The 20,318-nt window shown below is 35.6% G+C and overlaps 1 protein-coding gene across 1 annotated transcript; it reads left to right on the top strand.

Moving 5' to 3' along the window:
- The first annotated feature begins 390 nt into the window (after positions 1-390).
- Positions 391-2,800, top strand: LOC143567409 (BURP domain protein RD22-like). The gene is made up of 3 exons (XM_077053843.1): positions 391-444; positions 759-861; positions 1,646-2,800. Exons 1-3 carry the CDS (start codon positions 406-408, stop codon positions 2,635-2,637), a joined length of 1,134 nt encoding a protein of 377 aa, XP_076909958.1. The 5' UTR covers positions 391-405; the 3' UTR covers positions 2,638-2,800.
- Positions 2,801-20,318: the final 17,518 nt, after the last annotated feature.

Genomic DNA, 20,318 nt, shown 5'->3' with positions numbered 1-20,318 from the left:
AAAAAAATGTAAAACAACCTCGTATTAAGGGGGATAAAACCTAGTTATATATAGATAGACAGATAGATATATAGATATTAGTTTAATCTATATATACGAAGATCTTAAATTCAGTCCATTTATCAAACGTGTATGTGCATGAATGTTTCAACTAAATCTGGTGGGCTGTTATCTGTTATCGTTACACCCGGCGCTTTCATATTACAATCTTGAACCCTACCTCAATATGGGCTTATGGCTTGCAGGTGGTAGTTGGCCTTAATTAAAACAGTCGTCCTTATTGGTATGCGTTGCATTATGTATTAAATGAATGTACTTCATCTCCCACTTTATAAATTCCTCATCGACCCACTCATCAGACATCATCAAAATCTAACTTCTAGATTCACTTTCAGTTTCCCTCCAATGAAGTTCTTTCTAGTCTACGCTTGTACACTTCTATCGGTAAGTACACGAGCAGAGGTGGATTTATGCTCAAGCGTGCTCGGACCAACCCTCAACTTTGTCTGTGAAATGCAAACTTTTATTTGGGTTAGTCCGAGCACACTCTAAGCAAATATTAAGATATCCTGAGATCAAGAAAACTTTTTTGGGTTACTACTGAAAACTTTTTCTAGATTCTCCATTATTGAGCCTATGCATGTATAGATATCAATACATAGGTATATATAGGTGTTTATCCGGTATGTAAAAAAGTCATGCAAATATTGTATTGATTATTGAATAATTCATGGTTCTTTTTGTGGCTTGATTATTAGGTGGCACTTATAGGAAGTCATGCGGTGACTCCAGAAGCTTACTGGAAGTCTAAGTTACCAAACAGTCCTATCCCAAAATCAATCAAATATCTTTTGAACACAGGTTTATCAGAGTTTTGTAATTTTTTAAACAACAACAACAATCATACCCAGTAAATCCCACACATAGCAAAACTATTAGTAGGGTCTGGGAAGGGTGGGATGTAGGCAAGCCTTACCTCTATCCCTGAGGAATAGAGAGGCTGCTTCCAAGAGACCCCCGGCTCCAAAGACAAGCAACATAATAGTAGAATAGTAAATAAAGTATAAAATAAACTATTATGAAAGTGCAATATTTAGTACTAACGAAAAAAAAATGATAAGTAGATAAAATAAATATAATAAATAGCAGTATTAATAGTAAAAATAGACAATACAGGTAACATAAACAAATTATACTAAGCTGGTCAAGTCATGGCTCTAAGACATATTTCTAAACCAAAACTATATAACTTTTTAAACGTTTCATGTAATTCTATAATGTCTCGAATTTTCAGAAAGAGTCATGCTATAGCTACCTCCATCTGGTTTCACGACATCAAACAGCCATATACAAAACATTAAGACAACCATTCCAATAAAAAAAAGTTTGAAAATTGTTGTTTAGACATTGTGTATAGCGGGTTTTTCAAACTTTTAAAATTATTGTTTAGAAAGGTCGTTCGGACAACCGTTCAGAATATAGACCATCAAACTTAGAATTTTCTTTTTTTGTATTAAAGCAGCCATCTGACATGACATCTATACGTAGAATCGTTTGAAACAATGTGAAATTAGATGTCAGACGGTGTGTATAAGTGGTCCCTTAAGAAACTTACATAGTTACATATGTGGGTCTTAAATTACAGAATGGAACGATGAGAAGAGCACGGCAGTGGGAGTCGGAAAAGGCGGTGTCAGTGTTCACACTGGAAAGCCAGGAAAACGAACGGATGTTGGTGTTGGAAAAGGCGGTGTCAGTGTCCACACCGGGAGTCCAGGAAAAGGAACAAATGTTGGTGTGGGAAAAGGCGGTGTTGGTGTTCACACTGGGAAACCAGGAAGAGGAACAAATGTTGGTGTAGGAAAAGGCGGTGTAGAGGTGCATACCGGCCACAAGGGAAAGCCGGTTTATGTTGGCGTACATCCTGGATATAGTCCGTTTCTTTATAAGTATGCTGCATCAGAGGATCAGCTCAAGGATAGTCCGAATGTAGCGTTGTTTTTCACGGAAAACAACTTGCATCAGGGCGCAGAATTTAACCTACATTTCACCAAAAACGACCAAAAATCGACGTTTTTACCTCGAAAAGTCGCTGACTCAATACCCTTTTCGTCGAACAAACTTCCCCAAATCTACGAAGAGTTTTCAGTTAAACCCGACTCAGTGGAAGCCGAAATGATGAAGCAAACACTTAACGAATGCGAGAATACCGGCATCGAAGGGGAAGAGAAATACTGTGCGACTTCATTAGAATCCATGGTCGATTTCAGTACTACCAAACTCGGTAAAAACGTGAGAGCGATTTCAACCGAGGTAAACAATAAAGAAAGTACCTCATTACAAAAGTACCAAATCGAAGCCGCGAAAACGCTTGCTGCAAATAAAGCCGTGGTTTGCCATAAGCAAAACTACCCATACGCGGTCTTTTATTGCCATAAAACCGTTAGTACTAAAGTATACGCGGTTTCAATGGTGGGTGCGGATGGTACGAAAGCGAAGGCGGTTGCGGTTTGCCACACTGACACCGCGAAATGGAACCCAAAACATTTGGCGTTTCAAGTGCTTAAAGTAAAACCCGGCACTGTTCCGATTTGTCACTTCTTACCTGAGGATCATGTGGTTTCGGTTCCATACTAATAAACTCTATCAGCAGAAAAAAAAAACACATTGTAGGTGTGTGAGTATGTGTGTATTTCAACAATATATGCGTTGATTGGTGATTAGTGACACTGTTTATGTTGTTGCTATCTTTGTTTATCAGTATTTGTAGAGTAAAGAAATAAATACTGTTATATTGTTATTTATTATTTATATCTATGTATAATGTTTTCAGCGAGACCAATTGGGTTTAGCCACTTTGATAGAATCAATGTCAACTTAGGATGGTACCAGAAAAAAATGGTGTTTCCATTTGAACATATAAACATAAAACAAGAAAAGGAACGCTAAATTAATGTTTAAAAATAATATCTTATTCGAACGAATTCTTGCGAAGGTGAAACACGCGTACCGTCGTCCGGTGAATTCCCTGGTTCCCGGATTTGAGGAACAGTGTTCCTGACCGGGGCGATTGTTTTAAGCTCATGCCCGATGTCGATTATGTGCACCTTCAGCCGTAAGAATCTAATTTTTTTAACGGCATTAGCTTGGTTGTAACAGTGTCTTTACAAAACGGTCATAACACCCTACCAAGCTCTCCTTACCTAAGTTGTTGGGTCTTAGAGCATTGATGTTCTTGCCCTTTTAGTAGCATACACTTGTTGGATTCGAATCTAAAACCCAGGAAAATTGTTGTGGCAAAATCTGACCACGTACCTAGATGAACCTGCGATGGCCCTAAGAGTCTAATTTGAATATAACTTCTACTCTTCTGTCATCATGGAGGCCAGCTATTCAACATTGGCTGCGATTTACCTAATCTCATTTTCAGCAATGATTCTCATAATACAAAATGTAAAAAGTAACTAAAAAGAACTCTTGGACCAAAAGTATTTACCAAAATGACCATTTACTTTTAGTTTTTATCAACACAAATAAAAACGATGGTTAAAATTTAGTATATGCTTTAAAGATAGCCTATTTTTATCGTTCTTATGAAAAAAGTGTCGACGAAGGCTGTAATTTTAGCATGATCTTTTATCTGTCAACTAAGATCATGCTTACGCTTATTTTATAGGCAACTAAAAGGGGTTAGGCCAAATTTTAGCCGCCGGGTAAAGTTAACCCACATTTTACACATGCATTATTTTTTTGGGACCTAATTGCATTTTTGAAGGTTTTTTTACCACTAAAATTTAGCTCACGCTTTAAGGTTTAAGCCGGCGATAATTATTTGTCCTCTTTTGATAGATTTTTTTAGTATGTCTGTTTCTAGACTACTTTTGGCTATCTGTCTTAGTTTAGTAAGATGCTTTACCATGTTTATTTTGATAATTTTTCTGAAAAAAATATCTTGGATAAGTTTTAACCAGACAACTCACTATTTTAAATTCTTAATGACATGAAATGTGTAATAAAATTTGGCACCATAGGTGTCAACATGTTTTTCCACATGTGTTGGAATAGGTTCAGATCAAGTATGTGTGTGACCGGACTTTCTGTCATGATACAACATATATTTGGCAGCACTATGATATGTTCACATGGTGGCTTCTAGTCACTATGTTCTAAGAAATGAGTCATTAACATCTTTTATCCTCACTATTCAGTTGTGACACGTACATTTGGTGTTGATGTTGACTAATGATAATTTTCTTTTAAAAATTTAATATATATATATATTTGAAATACTGGATTACGTAGTTTAATGGAGAATTTGTTCCCATATTTTCCAAAAATAAATATGTTAAAATGTTTTTCAAATTTATAAAATTGCAAACACACGTACATTCCCTTCACAAAAACCTTATCAGTCTTAACAGAAGCTTCAGTTCACGGTGTTTATTAAGATGTCTAACAACATCATCGTAGTTATGTTATAGTTCCTTATATAACACACCATGCTGATGGTCCAGTTAGTTTAAGGTACCATAAAATTACATGCGAGAACCAAGTGGTGCACATCAGCAGCGAAGCTTGGTCGAGTTTGTGGAGGGAGGGGGGACTCAAAATGTATTAAAAATTTCATACGTGGGGGCTAGGCTCAAAATTATAAGTCAAAAGCGGGTAAATTTACACTACGTATAAAAGTTTTTGGGGGCAAAACAGGTAAATTTACACCAGCGCGGAAAACCTAACTAAACTTCACCCATGCACGTTTCGAAACAAAGAATTCCATCAAGTGGAATGTTTCCAACGCCCACAAGCCTTTGTTAATTATCAACGGATACCAACAACAAAATAATAAATAAATAAATAAATGTTTATTAAGCAGTCTATCGATATTCCATTATAGTAACCCGCGAACTGCTAAAGGTAACAATGCCACATGTCGTTAAATATATCTTCAAAAATTCAAAATGTTCTACCCGAAATGGCAATCCAATATATATCAATCATACCATAACTGTATTGAACCATTGTTTTCCACAATGGTGGAACCACGATTCATTTCTTTTGTTATCCAGCCAAACCACGCTATCTTATATCATCTTTGAGTATTTGGTGGTAAGTAAATATTGTTATTGGCATTCTCAAACATAAATATGGTATTTGGAATCCTCATCTTTGCATATGGTATATGTCCATGGTTTTAAACAAAACACACTACTATGGTAGTCTTGGAATCCCATCTTTGTATGTGGTATCCTCGTAGATGCATGGTAAATCACCTATTTTAAATGGGGGACGGTTTTAAGTAAATAGTGTTATTGGTGATCATTCTGATTATTTTAATTAAAATATTTTGTTGTGGCAATTTATAAATATACAATATTGGGAGATATTGTGTATCAACAGCTGTACGTTCTGCAATGAAATATGTATACCACACCACATGCAATCCATGCTTCTCCTGCATCTATTGTTGTACTATTTCCATTCATCTTTAGATGCTTCACGGGTTAATGCGAAGCTACACATGTTCTCCACTTTCTATCTGTTTCTCTTATACAAAGGAATATAGAGAGAGAGAGAGAAAGAGAGGGAGAGAGAGAGAGGAGAGATGCGTGTTGTTTGAGAGGCCACCAACCACGGATGGTGTATCGTGGTGGCGGAAGTATTGTGGCTCCGATTCATCTGTTGTTGGGCTTCGAAAGTATCATGGTGGTGTTGTGCCACTTTTGTGGCTCGATATCGTCTATTACAACTCTGATTCTTATGTTGTCTGGTTCAGTTTTGTAAACCCTAGGCGACAAGATGCTGGCTGTTGTCAGGGCACCATTTTGGAACCCTAGGCAACGTTTGGTTGTCTATGGCTGTGGCAAATGGTGATGTTATATGACTTCTGTGCTCCGATTGCGACTGTTGCCGGGTTCAGTTTTGAAACCCTAGGCGACAGTGGTGACGGATGTAAGATGATGATGACGTGTCTATGAGTTTTGTTTGCTACATACATCGCTGCTCATATTCACTGTTACTTACATATGTGCATACAAACTGTTGTGTGTTTCTTATGTTGTACAGTTTCCATTCATATGTGTATGCTCCACGTACTAATGTGAAGTTTCTTTTGTTGAAACGCTTGGACCTACAGCTTTGTTGTTTGTTCTGCATGTGATTTATTTGGTTTCTCTGTGTGCTATGATGATCGCTTGATGAGCACGTGATTTTCATACATTGGGTTTGTATATTAATCGTGGTGCTCAAAAACATGATTTGATTCATTTTTTTGTGCTATGATAACCGTTTGATACCAGTATGAGCATGTGATTCTCACATTTGGGCTTTTTAATTTGCCTTATATTTTGCATTTGATTAAGGGTTTTTGTTGAAATAAGAGCCATTTGGTTGAAAGCGATGGCATGTTCTTTAGGTTTTTCTTTGTTTGTCGCTTGAATCTTCAATATAGGTTATGATGACGCTCCGCTGTTTGGCGAGGCAACCATTGTTGCAGCCATAGTGGCACCTAAGCCTCAAGTAATCTGTGTCCCATTTTGAATTTTTCTTAAACTTTGAATTTGGTGTGTATAGAGAAAATGCATATTCCAGAACAAAAGTCTCACAAACCATTGTTGTATAAAGTTTTGTATGAATAGAAACAATGTTATTAAATGGTCTAAACAACCACTCTTTTCTGATGAACCATATAAAATTAAGATTAACGACTGCCACTCCCAACAACAAAAACTCAAACCGGTCTCTTGTTTTTTTTTTCATTATAGGGCTTGATGTTGGTGTGTTTGGCCCATTTGCAGCATAAATACGACAACTGTTGTGACACGTCATTTATGTTGAAGCTATGAAAGTAATAATTCTTGAGTTTTTACTTCTGGACACGCGCGATTCATCACACCTGTCTTATGTTCCTTATGCTTATGCATTCACTCTTTTATGCGTCTTCTTTTGCTGACCCTGGGGTACATTTGCAGTCAGATCACTGCTAGGACAGTTGGTTGGAGTGCTTTGGTGCGGCGACTGCTCGGACACTTGGTCTCAGCAGTTCGGTTATAATGTGTGCTTCACATTTGGTGGTTCGTAATGGCTGGTATTCCCTTACTGTTATTTATTGCTTTGTTTTTTTATGGTTTCTAGGTTCCTTAAACAGACTCTATGTTGGTGAAATTTGTGGTTTTGGATATCTTCTTCCGAGTGCACACCGTGTGTTCTATGAAATGTCATTCGCTTGATTTAACAATTTGTGTTATGTGGTTTGCTGTTGCAGATATTAAACAATTACAAGGTGATATGTTTGATAATTCTCAAATCAAGCGATAGTTTGTTTCTTCGCTTGGAGAATCGTATGGTACAGCCTTTTAATTCTTTCAGTTTTGTGGTTTTGTTGGATTATTTATTTTTCCTGTGTTCTATGATTTGAGTTTTTTTTTATTAGTTTTTTTTATGCAGGTATTTACTTTTCGCCAAATTTATGTGAATTCTAAATTGCTTACTTCATGATCTAATGTAAATGTACTTTGTACTCTTCATAAATTGAATCTCTTTGTAATTGATTTTCTAAATGCATGTATGTGTGCACCTAGTATCATTATTTTACTTTTGTTTGATGAAATGCTTATTGTTTATTTTGACGTCATTAGGATATTTTCTTGACGACCCTTAAAAGTTTTCACTAGATGACTGTCTGATTTGTTAAATTTGTGTTCTTCATCATCCTTTATATATATATATATATATATATATATATATATATATATAGACAACTTAATGTCATCATATAGCATAACCAAAATGAATTGTCTTTTGAATTTTTGTTTCATGTTCTATTTTGTTTGAAAGTCTGAACAAAATGATTTAGGAAGACTTTTTTTTATTAGATATACAACTTGAGTGACTCACAACTCGTTTGATCCATTGAACCATTTCTTTTTTCTGTTGCTAAGAATTTTGGGTGCAAATTTTATTTTACAGCAATTTTGGGTTGAATTGTATAAGGTTGAAGCAATGGAAGTTGGACCAAATTTTGAAATTTGTTTGCTTGACTTTAATGTCAACCTTCTATGATTACTTATATTTTTGCATATATAGAGAATACCAACCGGTTAATTCTCACCGATATATAAAAAGCTTCATGAACTAATCTAATTCGGCTACTTTTAAAATACCAATTTTGACATTTAAAAGTCATCAATGCATTTTGCACTCTTCATATACTTTTTTTTCTACAACTTACATACACCTAAACATGAACTTAAAAGGGTATAAGCTTACCCATTTTCCAAATCACTTTAGCCCTCACTATTTTCTCTTTGGTTTTATGGTCACAAATAGGTTTCGATTTTGGTTAACATCTGTTATATTCGTTAGTTTCAATTTTGGTTGACATTTGTTATATTCATTACTTTGTATATGCCTTTTTTTTGGCTATGCTTGATTTTGTGGTCATATATGGGTTTGAAGTTTGGTGGCTATATGTAGTTTTGTTTGGATGCGTATGCATAAGGTTTTGGTTTGTATAGTTTTACTTGTCATTCTTAGAGTCTGTTAAAGAACTGCATGAATTGTATGCCTTTTCGCTTATGCAGTATTTATATCTATATATGCAACGCACACAAGGTATACACACTTCCAAACAATCATAAGCATTAAACCCCTACTTGGAACAGATACAGATGAAGGGAAGAAAATGATGAAATAAACGAGGACATCTAGCTAAAAATAAGTCAAAACTCTGATATAAATAGTGCTGCATACATGAATAGTGGCTGATAACCACATTTTGTACGTTATGAAGATAGGCTGTCTAAGCACAACTGCAAAGTTTTTTTTTCTTTTCTTTGAAAAAAGCAGTACATGTTCAGCAAATACTTATATAACCACGCAACAATGATGAAGCTTATAATGCTAATCATCTAAGTCTTTACTTTCTCAAGTGTTTTTTCAGTAGCTTTATGAATGGCTTTTACAGAATATGCAACCCAACCCAGCTTAACGCGCTAGTTGTAAAACTAGTTCAAAAACAAAATCCAGCATGATAAAGCACAAGTCAGTATACTAATGCACCAATTTCTACTATTATAATTTGTAATATTTGAATGTGTAATATATATTATTTGTAAGTCGTGGAAAATTAATGTCCTTAATGTTACTATTTTGTGTTTAGTCTTTGGACTTTGGCCATCAATAAATATGTTATTTTCCAACAAGTTCTTTCTAAACTCAAAATATATCACTAGACGGTAGAGCCATAGAAATCGCGGACACTTCTTATTTACAATTTAATGAAAACGAACATATATTTCTCATTATTGTAGGAATTGATCACCTCTAACAAATTAAATAAAACAATTTGTTGAATGTTCACATTTTTACTAGCTTGTATTTCTTTTCTTGTTAGTTAATGATTTTGTTGGTTCTAAATTTAAGAGGCTTGAATAGCCTTTTTGTTAGTTGAAATAGCTTATGTGTTGTTAACATGTTATTGTCACGTCACGTAATGATAAACAGTGGGATGCTTTATAAATATATGTACGAGTAAGGGAAAGGGGAAAAGATCAAATGAGAAATTGACATACTTATCTCCACCACTCATCTATTTAATATTAAAAATAAAAATTTAAGCGAAAAGAAGTAAACCGTAAATTTTGTCCTTGTGGTTTTCTCTCTTTCATCATTTCGTAAAAGAAAAAATTTCCTGTCTAGCTACACTTAGTTATTTTATTTTCAAGTCATTTGTTTCTGCTCATTAAGCTCGCTAGTTGTAATCGGTTAAGTTAACGTGAAATAATTAAAATACCTTTACTAACATCCTTTTAATATTATAAAAAGAAAATAACACACACACACACATATATATAGGTGGGATTATAAGAGAACTCATCTAAAAAAACTAATAAAATATTATTTTTAATTTAAAAAAAACGTTTTATAATATATTTTTCTTTCATCTTTTTTATATGTTGATACTGTCCCCTAAAAACAATCGTCGGTGTAGTGTATATATGCAATAATGTTGTATTACATATATTACAACACTATTACGCAAATACAATAATGCATATATGTAAGGGATTTTTACAATACAACAATTTGAATATATGTACTATATCGATTTTTTTAATGGTAAAGTTTAACAACATATAGGAAGAGTAAAAGAAAAAAAAAAATAAAACTTTATTTATTAGTTTTGTAATTCTCTCTTTAAAAATAAGTGCTCTCTTAATCTTGCTCATACAGTGGTAGGTTCAATAGGAAACCACAAAAAAGCGAGGTACTAAAAAATCATGTTTTTTATATGAAAAAAATAATAAAAAATTCATTTATACATGTAAAAAGCACATTTTTACATAATCTTTTTAGATCTTTTACAAATAAATACATGTAGAAGCCGTTTTCGTAATTTTTTTAACCAACAAAAAAAAAGTAAAAAAAAATACTTTTTTACAAAATTTAATTTTTTTAATGGAATGTCTTCTACATATATTATAAAGCAAAAACTTTAAAATATTTTATGCTAAAATTAATTTTTTACATGTTAAATCGAGCTTTATATTATTTTTGACATGTAAAAGACATGGTTCCCTAGTTCATCACCTTTTTAAAGTTTCCCATTGAACCCTCCTTTATATATATATATATATTAACATATCACATTAACGTATTCACATCTTCGCTACCACGACCGCCTCCAGCCACCATCTCATCTACCACCACCAATTGACAACAGCACAACCGCCTTTCTCTATCTTCATACTCTCTAAAAGTAGTGTTCTCCGTCGTTGATGGCCATCATCCTTTGTAATTGTATTTGAAACCCAAATTATGGCACCTATAGAAGCCCACAATTGCTGCTAGTTATAATTGACAATTTAACACCACCACTCGCTGTTTTGAAGCCCTAGTAATTCAGTTGTTCATAATCGACAATTTAATACCACTAGCCACTATTTCGAAGCCTTAAATTTGTCGTTGGTGACAATCGACCATCATCAGTTACAATTGGTTGAAGGATTCGAGACAAGTAAGAAATTTGTGTTGGAAGATCTTTTTAATACCTTATTACACATATCGTTCAAGTCAAATAAGAAATTCTAGAAAATCATTCACATATTTGGTCAAAAATAGGGGTTCGTCGTTATAGGTTTATGGTGGCTGATTGTTTTTCTTGTGGTGGTGGCCAAGGAGTCTCAATAAGTTCTAAAGAATAATGAAAATGATGTCACGTGATCAGGAGGTGTAGCCGCAATAGCACCAGTTTTTTTATGTCTGTTGGCTTTACCTTTTTTTAAAAGTATGTATGTACGTAGTTCAAGTTTCGCCCGATTCACCAAGGAATATTTTGGTTGCTTTTGGCAGATCGTTTACTACTAGGTTGGATCGGATGTCAACCTGTGGAGGCACCATTTGTGACTATTGGACAAATCTCTCCTTTTGTTTTCTTCTTGTTCTTTGCCATAACACCCATTTTTGGACGAGTTGAAAGAGGAATTCCTAATTCTTACACAGATGAGACTGCCTGAAAAGTAATCAATTCTGACACCCATCATTTTCGAGTGAGTATTACACTTTTTTCTTCATTTATAAGTTCTAACCATTCATTTCTCTCTTTCCTATATAGAATTATAACAAAAACATGTCCCACCACTATCCCATTTTAGGCGTTCTTCTTCAATGCCGGCCATCCAAAACCATGACAAACCCGCTAAGTAAAAACGGGTGAAGTAGAAAACCTAGGAAAAAAACCCTTCAAAATAGATTATTGTGGGTACTCTAATAAGAAACTACAAATTTATTTACGTGAGCAATAACAAAATTTTCAAATTGGTATTTCATGTTGGAATTATGGACCAGTTCGGGTAAGCCAATACGGCCAACCGAGTTATGACCCGTAAGAGTTACACCTTGGGTAACAAGCATAAAACCCGCTTAAATTAGTTAACCGGTATTAACGATATTTAACGGGATTATTATTTATACTATATATATATATAATAATTTAAAGTTTATTTATTAGATAAATAAGATGGAGCGGGCCTTTAAACGAGTTGGGCTTTGAGGCTAGGTTATGTTTTATTATTGATAATTAAGATTATCAATATTATATATATATATATATATATATATATATATATATATATATATATATATATATATATATAACCTAGAAGATGGGATGCACAACAAAAGGAAAGTGGCAGCCGTGAATAACCAAAAACAAGATTTTTGGCTTATCACGGCAGTAAGCAAACACCGCAGTATTGCCGCAAGCCCGTCACTGACGACCATCGCCAGTTCGCCACACCGCACCACCTGCTGCTACTGTTCACTGCTGTCCTGAAACTCGTTAGCCGCTACCGTAGTGCACCGGCGCCGCCCCGTTCGTTTCGTCACTTAGAGTCGCTGGTTAACTCTCGGTGTCTCAACCGGTTATTTATTAACCGAGGTAAACTTAAATATATTGTTAGTTTAATTATATATTTATTGTTTGACTCGTACTCGTATTGTCTATAGCCGGATCCTATCGGGTTTTGTTTCGGTGCTGATTAATTGTATACTTTCCGCTGCTTATAATTATTAATTAATGAGATTAATTATTATTAACCACATTTATTGAACCGGTTTTAATAAACAAAATTTTAACTGATCACCACTGAAACCCAACAGTGGTATCAGAGCCTTGGTTACAATATACGAGTCGAATCCGGTATTTTCACCGGTTCTACATCATAAACTTCAAGTTTGTTGACGTTTTTGATCTAGATAAAATATTAGGGCATTTTAGTTTGGGCAAAATTTTATTTATTTTATTTGACCAAAATATTGTCCGACTTATTTTTCGTTGAATATGTAAATTTGGCCCGACCTTGTTTGTTTGGTAGAATGATTTTTATTTTGGTCATATGGATGGTTCAAAAGTTGTATTTAGTTTTCGGTTTTATTTTATGGTTTTTGGCCACCTTGATGGTTCAAAATTGTAATAGATAGGGTTTAGTTTTTCATTACTTGTATTAGTGCAATTTTGTAATTAAGAAGATCCGAAGGAAAACCGAGGACGAGCTCATGGAGTTCTTGAAGTCAGTGGGAGTTACCAAAGATGACGGGATGCACCAAAAGTCCATCCTTGTGGTTGTTTTGTTTTGTGACCTCTTAACCCGGTTGATCTTGCTAATAGGATAGATCAATCACTAATCTTGGCCATTTAAGATTTACATGTTCTTATTTGCTATTGTGGTTGATTGCTTAATTATAATAGTTATAATACCACCAACCTAATACCAAATACATTAAAATAAATTAACCAATCATGTTTTGCAAAATTAAACTAAATTTAATTTTCCATAACTAATAACTTAATAGGTAAAACTATTAACTTAAAATTGGTTGGTATTAATCCGACAAACTTAGTTTTAATAGGTTATTTAAAACTAAATGTCCTGAGAGATGAAAGAGTTCATCAAGTTGTCTCGATCAATAAAGTAAAACTGGACTTTTACTCTATTCGGTAATATTTAAAATTAATCCCAATTTAAATCAATAGTCTATGCCATCCTACTATAAGTCATACTTGAGGCATACTGTGAAACTTCAAGTGTTTGGAGCTACAGCACCGCACTTGATTCTAGCCTATCCCTTCAAGGTGAAAGGGTTTCGTTGACACATCCGGCTCTTTCACAAGTGACTATACTAGGACGACTATTACTTTACTCTCTTGTTACGTGCTACAGTTGTCTGGAGACTAAGGTGGGCATAGATGACAAATGTTGTCTTAATAGGCCTCATAAACGAGAGTTGTGCTCTATTCACAATTGGCAATCGTTGTCTGTCTACATAACCACTTACTAATGTTGTGTGCTACAGCTGCCATTACTAACTGGAAGCCAGATTCTCAAGTTTCTATTTTACTAATGTTATTGGGTCATTAATAATAGGATTAAAATATCAAAAATACTAATAAAATTTACTTTTGCTAATTTAAACAGATGTCTACTGATAATAATTCCTCATTCACCCTCAAGGCTATCATTGAGAAAGAAAAGTTGAATGGTACCAACTTTCTTGAGTGGCACCGCAACTTGGGACTTGTTCTCAAGATGGCAAAGAAGCATTATGTTCTCGATGGACCTGTTCCAACCGAGCCTGAAAGCAATACTGCTGATGCCAAGAGGTTTCTTGACAAGCATATAGATGACTCGGCTGAAGTCGCCTGTATCATGCTAGCCACCATGTCTTACGAGCTTGCAAAAGGCTTGGAAGATTTTGGTGCCTATGAGATGCTTGAGCAACTCAAAGGCATGTTCCAGAAACAAGCCCGTCAAGAACGCTATGACACCATAAAGCAGCTTATCAGCTGCAGAATGGAACAGGGATCACATGTTAGTGCGCATGTTGTCAAAATGAAAGGGTACATCGAACAACTAAGGAAACTTGATTATCCCCTGTCAGATCAAATGGCAGCGGATTTCATCCTGAACTCTCTTCCCAGCTCTTATGACCAGTTCGTAATGAATTTCAATATGAATGGCTGGGTGAAGACAGTGCCGGAGCTTCATGGAATGCTCAAGACGGCTGAGATGAATATTCCCGCTAAAAACAATCAAGTTCTTATGGTTCGATCTGCTGGTGTCGTCAAGCCTAAACCCAAGAACCAGGGTCATAATGGTAAAGGCAAGAAGAAGGATACTGTTGCTGCCAAGTCTGTCACCAACGCTAACAAAGGTGTTGCAAAGGTACCGCCGCCGCCTCCTGAGGAGCGCCAGTGCTACAAGTGCAACAAAATGGGACACTGGAAACATAACTTTCCCGACTACATTGCTGGGCTGAAAAGGCAGATGACCAATGGTGAAAGCTCCTCTAAAGGTATTTCTATTTACGTTATTGAATTTTTCACTATCTCTAGCAACACATGGGTATTTGATACCGGATATGGTTACCACATCGTTAATGTCTTGCAGGAGCCTGAAAACTGGAAGAAGCTGAAACAAGGCAGCATGGAACTCATCGTTGGTGATGGGAAGAGAGTCCCAGTTCTTGCAACTGCCACATATCGTTTTGCTTGTTCGTCTGGCCTTATAGTTACTTTGGATAACTGTTTGTTTGCACCTGGTTTGACTAGAAACATTATTTCAGTTTCTTTATTATTTGAACAAGGATTTAAGTACGTTTTTAATGGTATTGCTATTTCTGCCTATTTGAATGATATCTTTTATTTTGAGGCTAAACCTCGAAATGGTATTTATGAGATTGATGTTCAAATAAACAATAATGTATATAATCTATCTAAACGTATCATATCTGGCATCAATGATACATTTCTATGGCATTGCCGACTTAGCCACATAAGCAATGCACGAGTTAAGAGACTCCAATCCGAAGGGATTCTTGAGTCCATAAGACCGGACTCTTTTGATGATTGTCCTGCTTAGCTGGCAAACTCGCCAAAGGCTCCTTCACTCATAAGAATGAACGAGCAAAGGATCTGCTGGGAATCATACATACTGATGTATGCGGTCCCTTCAGAACCATGTCTAGGAATCATGAAAGAAACTTCGTTTCTTTTATTGACGATTACAGTCGATATGCCTATGTATCTCATGAAACACAAGCATGAAACCTTTGAAAAGTTCAAAGAGTTTCAAAACGAAGTGGAAAACCAACTCGGGAAAACTATTAAAATGCTTCGATCGGATCGAGGCGGAGAGTATCTCAGCTCAGAATTAATACATCATCTAAAAGAGCGTGGAATTGTTTCACAGCTCACTCCACCCGACAATGGCGTGAGCGAGAGATCGAACCTTGCTAAACATGGTCCGATCGATGATGTGTAAAACTAACTTGCCTCACTCCTTTTGGAGCTTTGCCCTTTTGACCGCGGTCTGCATTGTCAATCTGGCTCCAACTAAAAAGCTAAGCAAAACCCCATATGATATACGGCATGGGTGAAAACCCAATTTGTCTTTCCTTAAAGTATAGGGATGTGATGATTATGTCACTAGTGATTCTGACGATAAGCTCGATCCTCACGGCGTAAAAGTTGTTTTCGTCGGATACTATAACCAAAACGGATATTATTTCTTCCATCTTGATACAAATGTGATTTCTATCAAAAGGAAGGGCCACTTTCTCGAGAAGGAAATTCTCGACCGAGGAACTAGAGATAATATTGTCGATCTTGAAGAAATTCAAGAACTACAAACTACCGCTGAGGAAGTTGGAACGTCTGATCAACAAGTTGTTGTTGCTTATACATCAGACATGAACACAAGCGTTCACAGAAGTAATAGGACTCGCGTACCAAACTCTAAATACCTATGGCATCTAGATGGTCCCGAGGTCCTCTTAGTAGCCGAGTCAAGCGACGAACCTACAAATTAGAAATCTGCTATCTTAGATCCGGAATCTGAGAAATGGCAAGATGCCATGAACGCCGAGATGCAATCTATGCATGACAATCAAGTCTGGAACTTGGTTGAGCTACCCCCCGAGTGTTGGGCAGTAGGGAGCAAGTGGATTTTCAAGAAGAAAACCAACATGCATGGAAATGTACAGACTTATAAAGCATGGCTAGTCTTGAAAGGTTTTACTCAAGCTCAGGGTATTAACTATGATGAAACCTTCTCGCCCGTTAGTATGACTAAGTCGATAAGGATATTACTTGCCATAGCCGCGTACTATGACTACAAGATATGAAAAATGGATGTCAAAACTGCTTTTCTTAATTGACATCTTTCTGAAGATGTCTATATGGTTCAGCTGGAAGGTTTTTTCGATCCTAAATATCCTAACAGGATGTGCAAACTGAATAAGTCAATTTATGGACTTAAACAGGCATCTCACAGTTGGAATCTTCATTTGATGAGAAAATCAAAGAGTTTGGTTTTACCAAAAATGGAGATGAGCCTTGTGTTTACAGAAAGGCTAGTGGGAGCACTATATCATTCCTCATCCTGTATGTGGATGATATACTGATCATTGGAAACAACATCCCTATGCATAAGGAAGTTAAAAACTGGTTGGGCTCTTGTTTCGCAATGAAAGATCTTGGTGAAGCTGCTTATATTCTAGGAATTAAGATCTACCGAGATAGGTCTAAGCGGCTTCAAGGGCTGAGTCAAAGTACGTACATAGACAAAGTAATGGCACGCTTCTCTATGGATAACTCCAAGAAAGGAGCTCTCCCCATGGCTAAAGGAATCGTGTTGAACAAATCGCAATCTACGGCAACGGACATTGAAACTAAGCACATCCAAGCAATTCCATATGCTTTAGCGATTGGTTCTATCGTGTATGTTATGTTATGTACTAGACCTGACGTCTCGTATGCACTGAGCATGACTAGTCGTTTTCAGCAGAACCCTGGCATTGCCCACTGGAATGCTGTGAAGAACATTCTGAGGTACCTGAAAAGGACGAAAGACATGTTCTTAGTGTTTGGAGGAGTGGAAGAATAGCTCACTGTAAGGTGTTACACTGATGCTAGCTTCTAGACTGACCGAGATGATTCTCGCTCAAAATCTGCTTAGATGAAGAAATTCATAGCCCACCTCGATCTGGTTCTAAGCTTTCGGAAACCGATCAACGTAATCCGTGATAACACAGGAGCCATTGCTCAAGCCAAAGAGCTCAGATCTCATCACAGGGCCAAGCACATTCTAAGTAAGTTCCACTATATACGAGATATACTGGAACGAGGAGACATCATAATAAGCAAAGAAGACACAGATCAAAACCTAGCTGACCCGTTCACTAAACCGATGACTCAGGACAAGCATGATCATCACAGAGATGCTATCGGTCTTAGATTAGCTAGTAGTTTGTTTTGATTTAGTATTTGGATGTGTGAACATCTCAAACAGTTATACTTTAAGTTCTCTTTTGATTTAATGGTTAAATGCAAATGTTGAATAATATAAGTTTTAATACGTTTAATCCGTGAATATTGTATTCTAAATTATCCGTAGTCGGTCAGACTCGTGGGAATGACTCTGAATTAAGACTATTCTGACTTTGGACTCAAGGAGTTGACTTCCAAACTCACAGACCTCATTATGAATGACGTTGGATGTGACTCGCATCAAATCATCTTCATGGATCTTAGTCATAAGATGTTTTGATACTAGTATAATCATTTAGTATCATTAGACCTGAGATACATATTAGAACTTTCGTTTACTAAAGGTTATTCTTTGATCAATATTAACCGCTGTCGCGTAACTGCCAGCTATAAAGGCACTGGTTGGGAATAATCTGAAGTTCAGTGGGAGTTGTATGTAATCAAGATGGGATTCTGTACTCTTACATGATATGTAACAGTTAGACATCTTTGCGCCCTCGTTGATTTAAACTGGTAAAGTGTGAGGCCTCACCCAAACTAACTGTGTGTTTGATTGGACCACTTTGATTATTGATCGAGAACTATAATGATTAAACGCCATATGAGATTGAACCTGATCCATGTCTCATTGTTTAATTGATGTCTTATACAGAAAGGATAGATGACAACTATTACCATAAATTCGTTATCTTGCAATAGTGTGTTCCAAGATTGTTTTGGTTAATGAATTTAAAATGTTATAACCTGTTGGGGGCAGCTACGTGTAGCTAGAGTACCGCTGGCTGTCAGTATTTAGTAACTTAACCGGAACCGTCCAAGTGGGAGACCGTTGGAATTATGGACCGGTTCGGGTAAGCCAATACGGCCAACCGAGTTATGACCCGTAAGAGTTACACCTTCAGTAACAAGCATAAAACCCGCTTAAATTAGTTAACCGGTATTGGCGATATTTAACGGGATTATTATTTATACTATATATATAAATAATAATTTATAAGTTTATTTATTAGATAAATAAGATGGAGCGGGCTTTTAAACGAGTTGGGCTTTGAGGCTAGGTTATGTTTTATATATATATATAAAACCTAGGAAAAGAGTTAAAATAAAAATACATAGTTTTGTAGGAAGAATAGGAAGAACATAAAATTTAAAGTTAGGAAACTATGTGAGTCTATTTAGGGAACCATGTAAAGCTAAATCCTAGATCCTAGGAAACTATTTGTTATTTTTGAAACTACTAATCTTAACCACTAGATCCTAGATCCAATGGCCTAGATTTATTCTTATTCTTCCTAGAAAAAAATCTCTTTTTATTATAACTCACCCCTATAACCTAGAAGATGGGATGCACAGCAAAAGGAAAGTGGCAGTCGTGAATAACCAAAAACAAGATTTTTGGCTTATCACGGCAGTAAGCAAACACTGCGGTATTGCCGCAAGCCCATCACCGACGACCATCGCCAGTTCGCCACACCGCACCACCTGCTGCTACTGTTCACTGTTGTCCCGAAACTCGTCCGTCGCTGCCATAGTGCACCGGCGCCGTCCCGTTCGTTTCGTCACCTAGCATTAGCTCGTTAACTCTCGGCGTCTCAACCGGGTATTTATTAACCGAGGTAAACTTAAATATATCGTTAGTTTAATTATATATTTATTGTTTGACTCGTACTCGTATTGTCTGTAACCGGATCCTGTTGGGTTTTGTTTCGGTGTTAATTAATTGTATACTTTCCGCTGCGTATAATTATTAATTAATGAGATTAATTATTATTAACCACGTTTATTGAACCGGTTTTAATAAACAAAATTTTAACTGATCACCACTGAAACCCAACATTTCATATAATATATATATATATATATATATATATATATATATATATATATATATATATATATATATATATATATATATATATATATATATATTTCATGCATTTGACTCGAATGCATAAAATATATATATATAACTGATCACCACTGAAACCCAACATTTCATGCATTTGACTCGAATTCACGGGTATGGTTCTCACCAAACCCAAATAGCCCCTAAACGGGCTATAACATCTCCTCAATTTAAAAATAATATCATCAAATATTTGATATGAAAATCCTATAAAATAGGGATATACTAAAAAAATAATATCCGATTATTTAAAAAAAGATGTTTGTTATAATTAAGAAACAATTTTGTAGTAAAAAAAAAGGTCATGGATCAAACCAAACCAAGATAGCTTTTAAACTATGTTATAACATTTCATTTGTTTGTGAAACCCTTTAATCATCATACACTAAATATGTTATTAGCTTTCTTACAATAAATAAAATAAAATTAAAAAGATATATATAACTATTAGAAACGAATAATGTAAAATCCGTAATACCTAATGAAAATATATATTGCAATATGTAGCCCTATACATGCAATATATATGGCTTGCTGGTGGTAGTTGATTATAATTAAAACCCGTCGTCCTTATAGGTATGTGATTAA

Source organism: Bidens hawaiensis, unplaced genomic scaffold, assembly GCF_021521415.1.
Source record: "Bidens hawaiensis isolate Kalapana, Puna unplaced genomic scaffold, B.hawaiensis_p1.1 tig00023396_1, whole genome shotgun sequence".
NCBI lineage: Eukaryota > Viridiplantae > Streptophyta > Magnoliopsida > Asterales > Asteraceae > Bidens > Bidens hawaiensis.
Note: the sequence above shows the minus strand (reverse complement) of the source record. Positions and strands in the feature narration are given on the sequence as shown.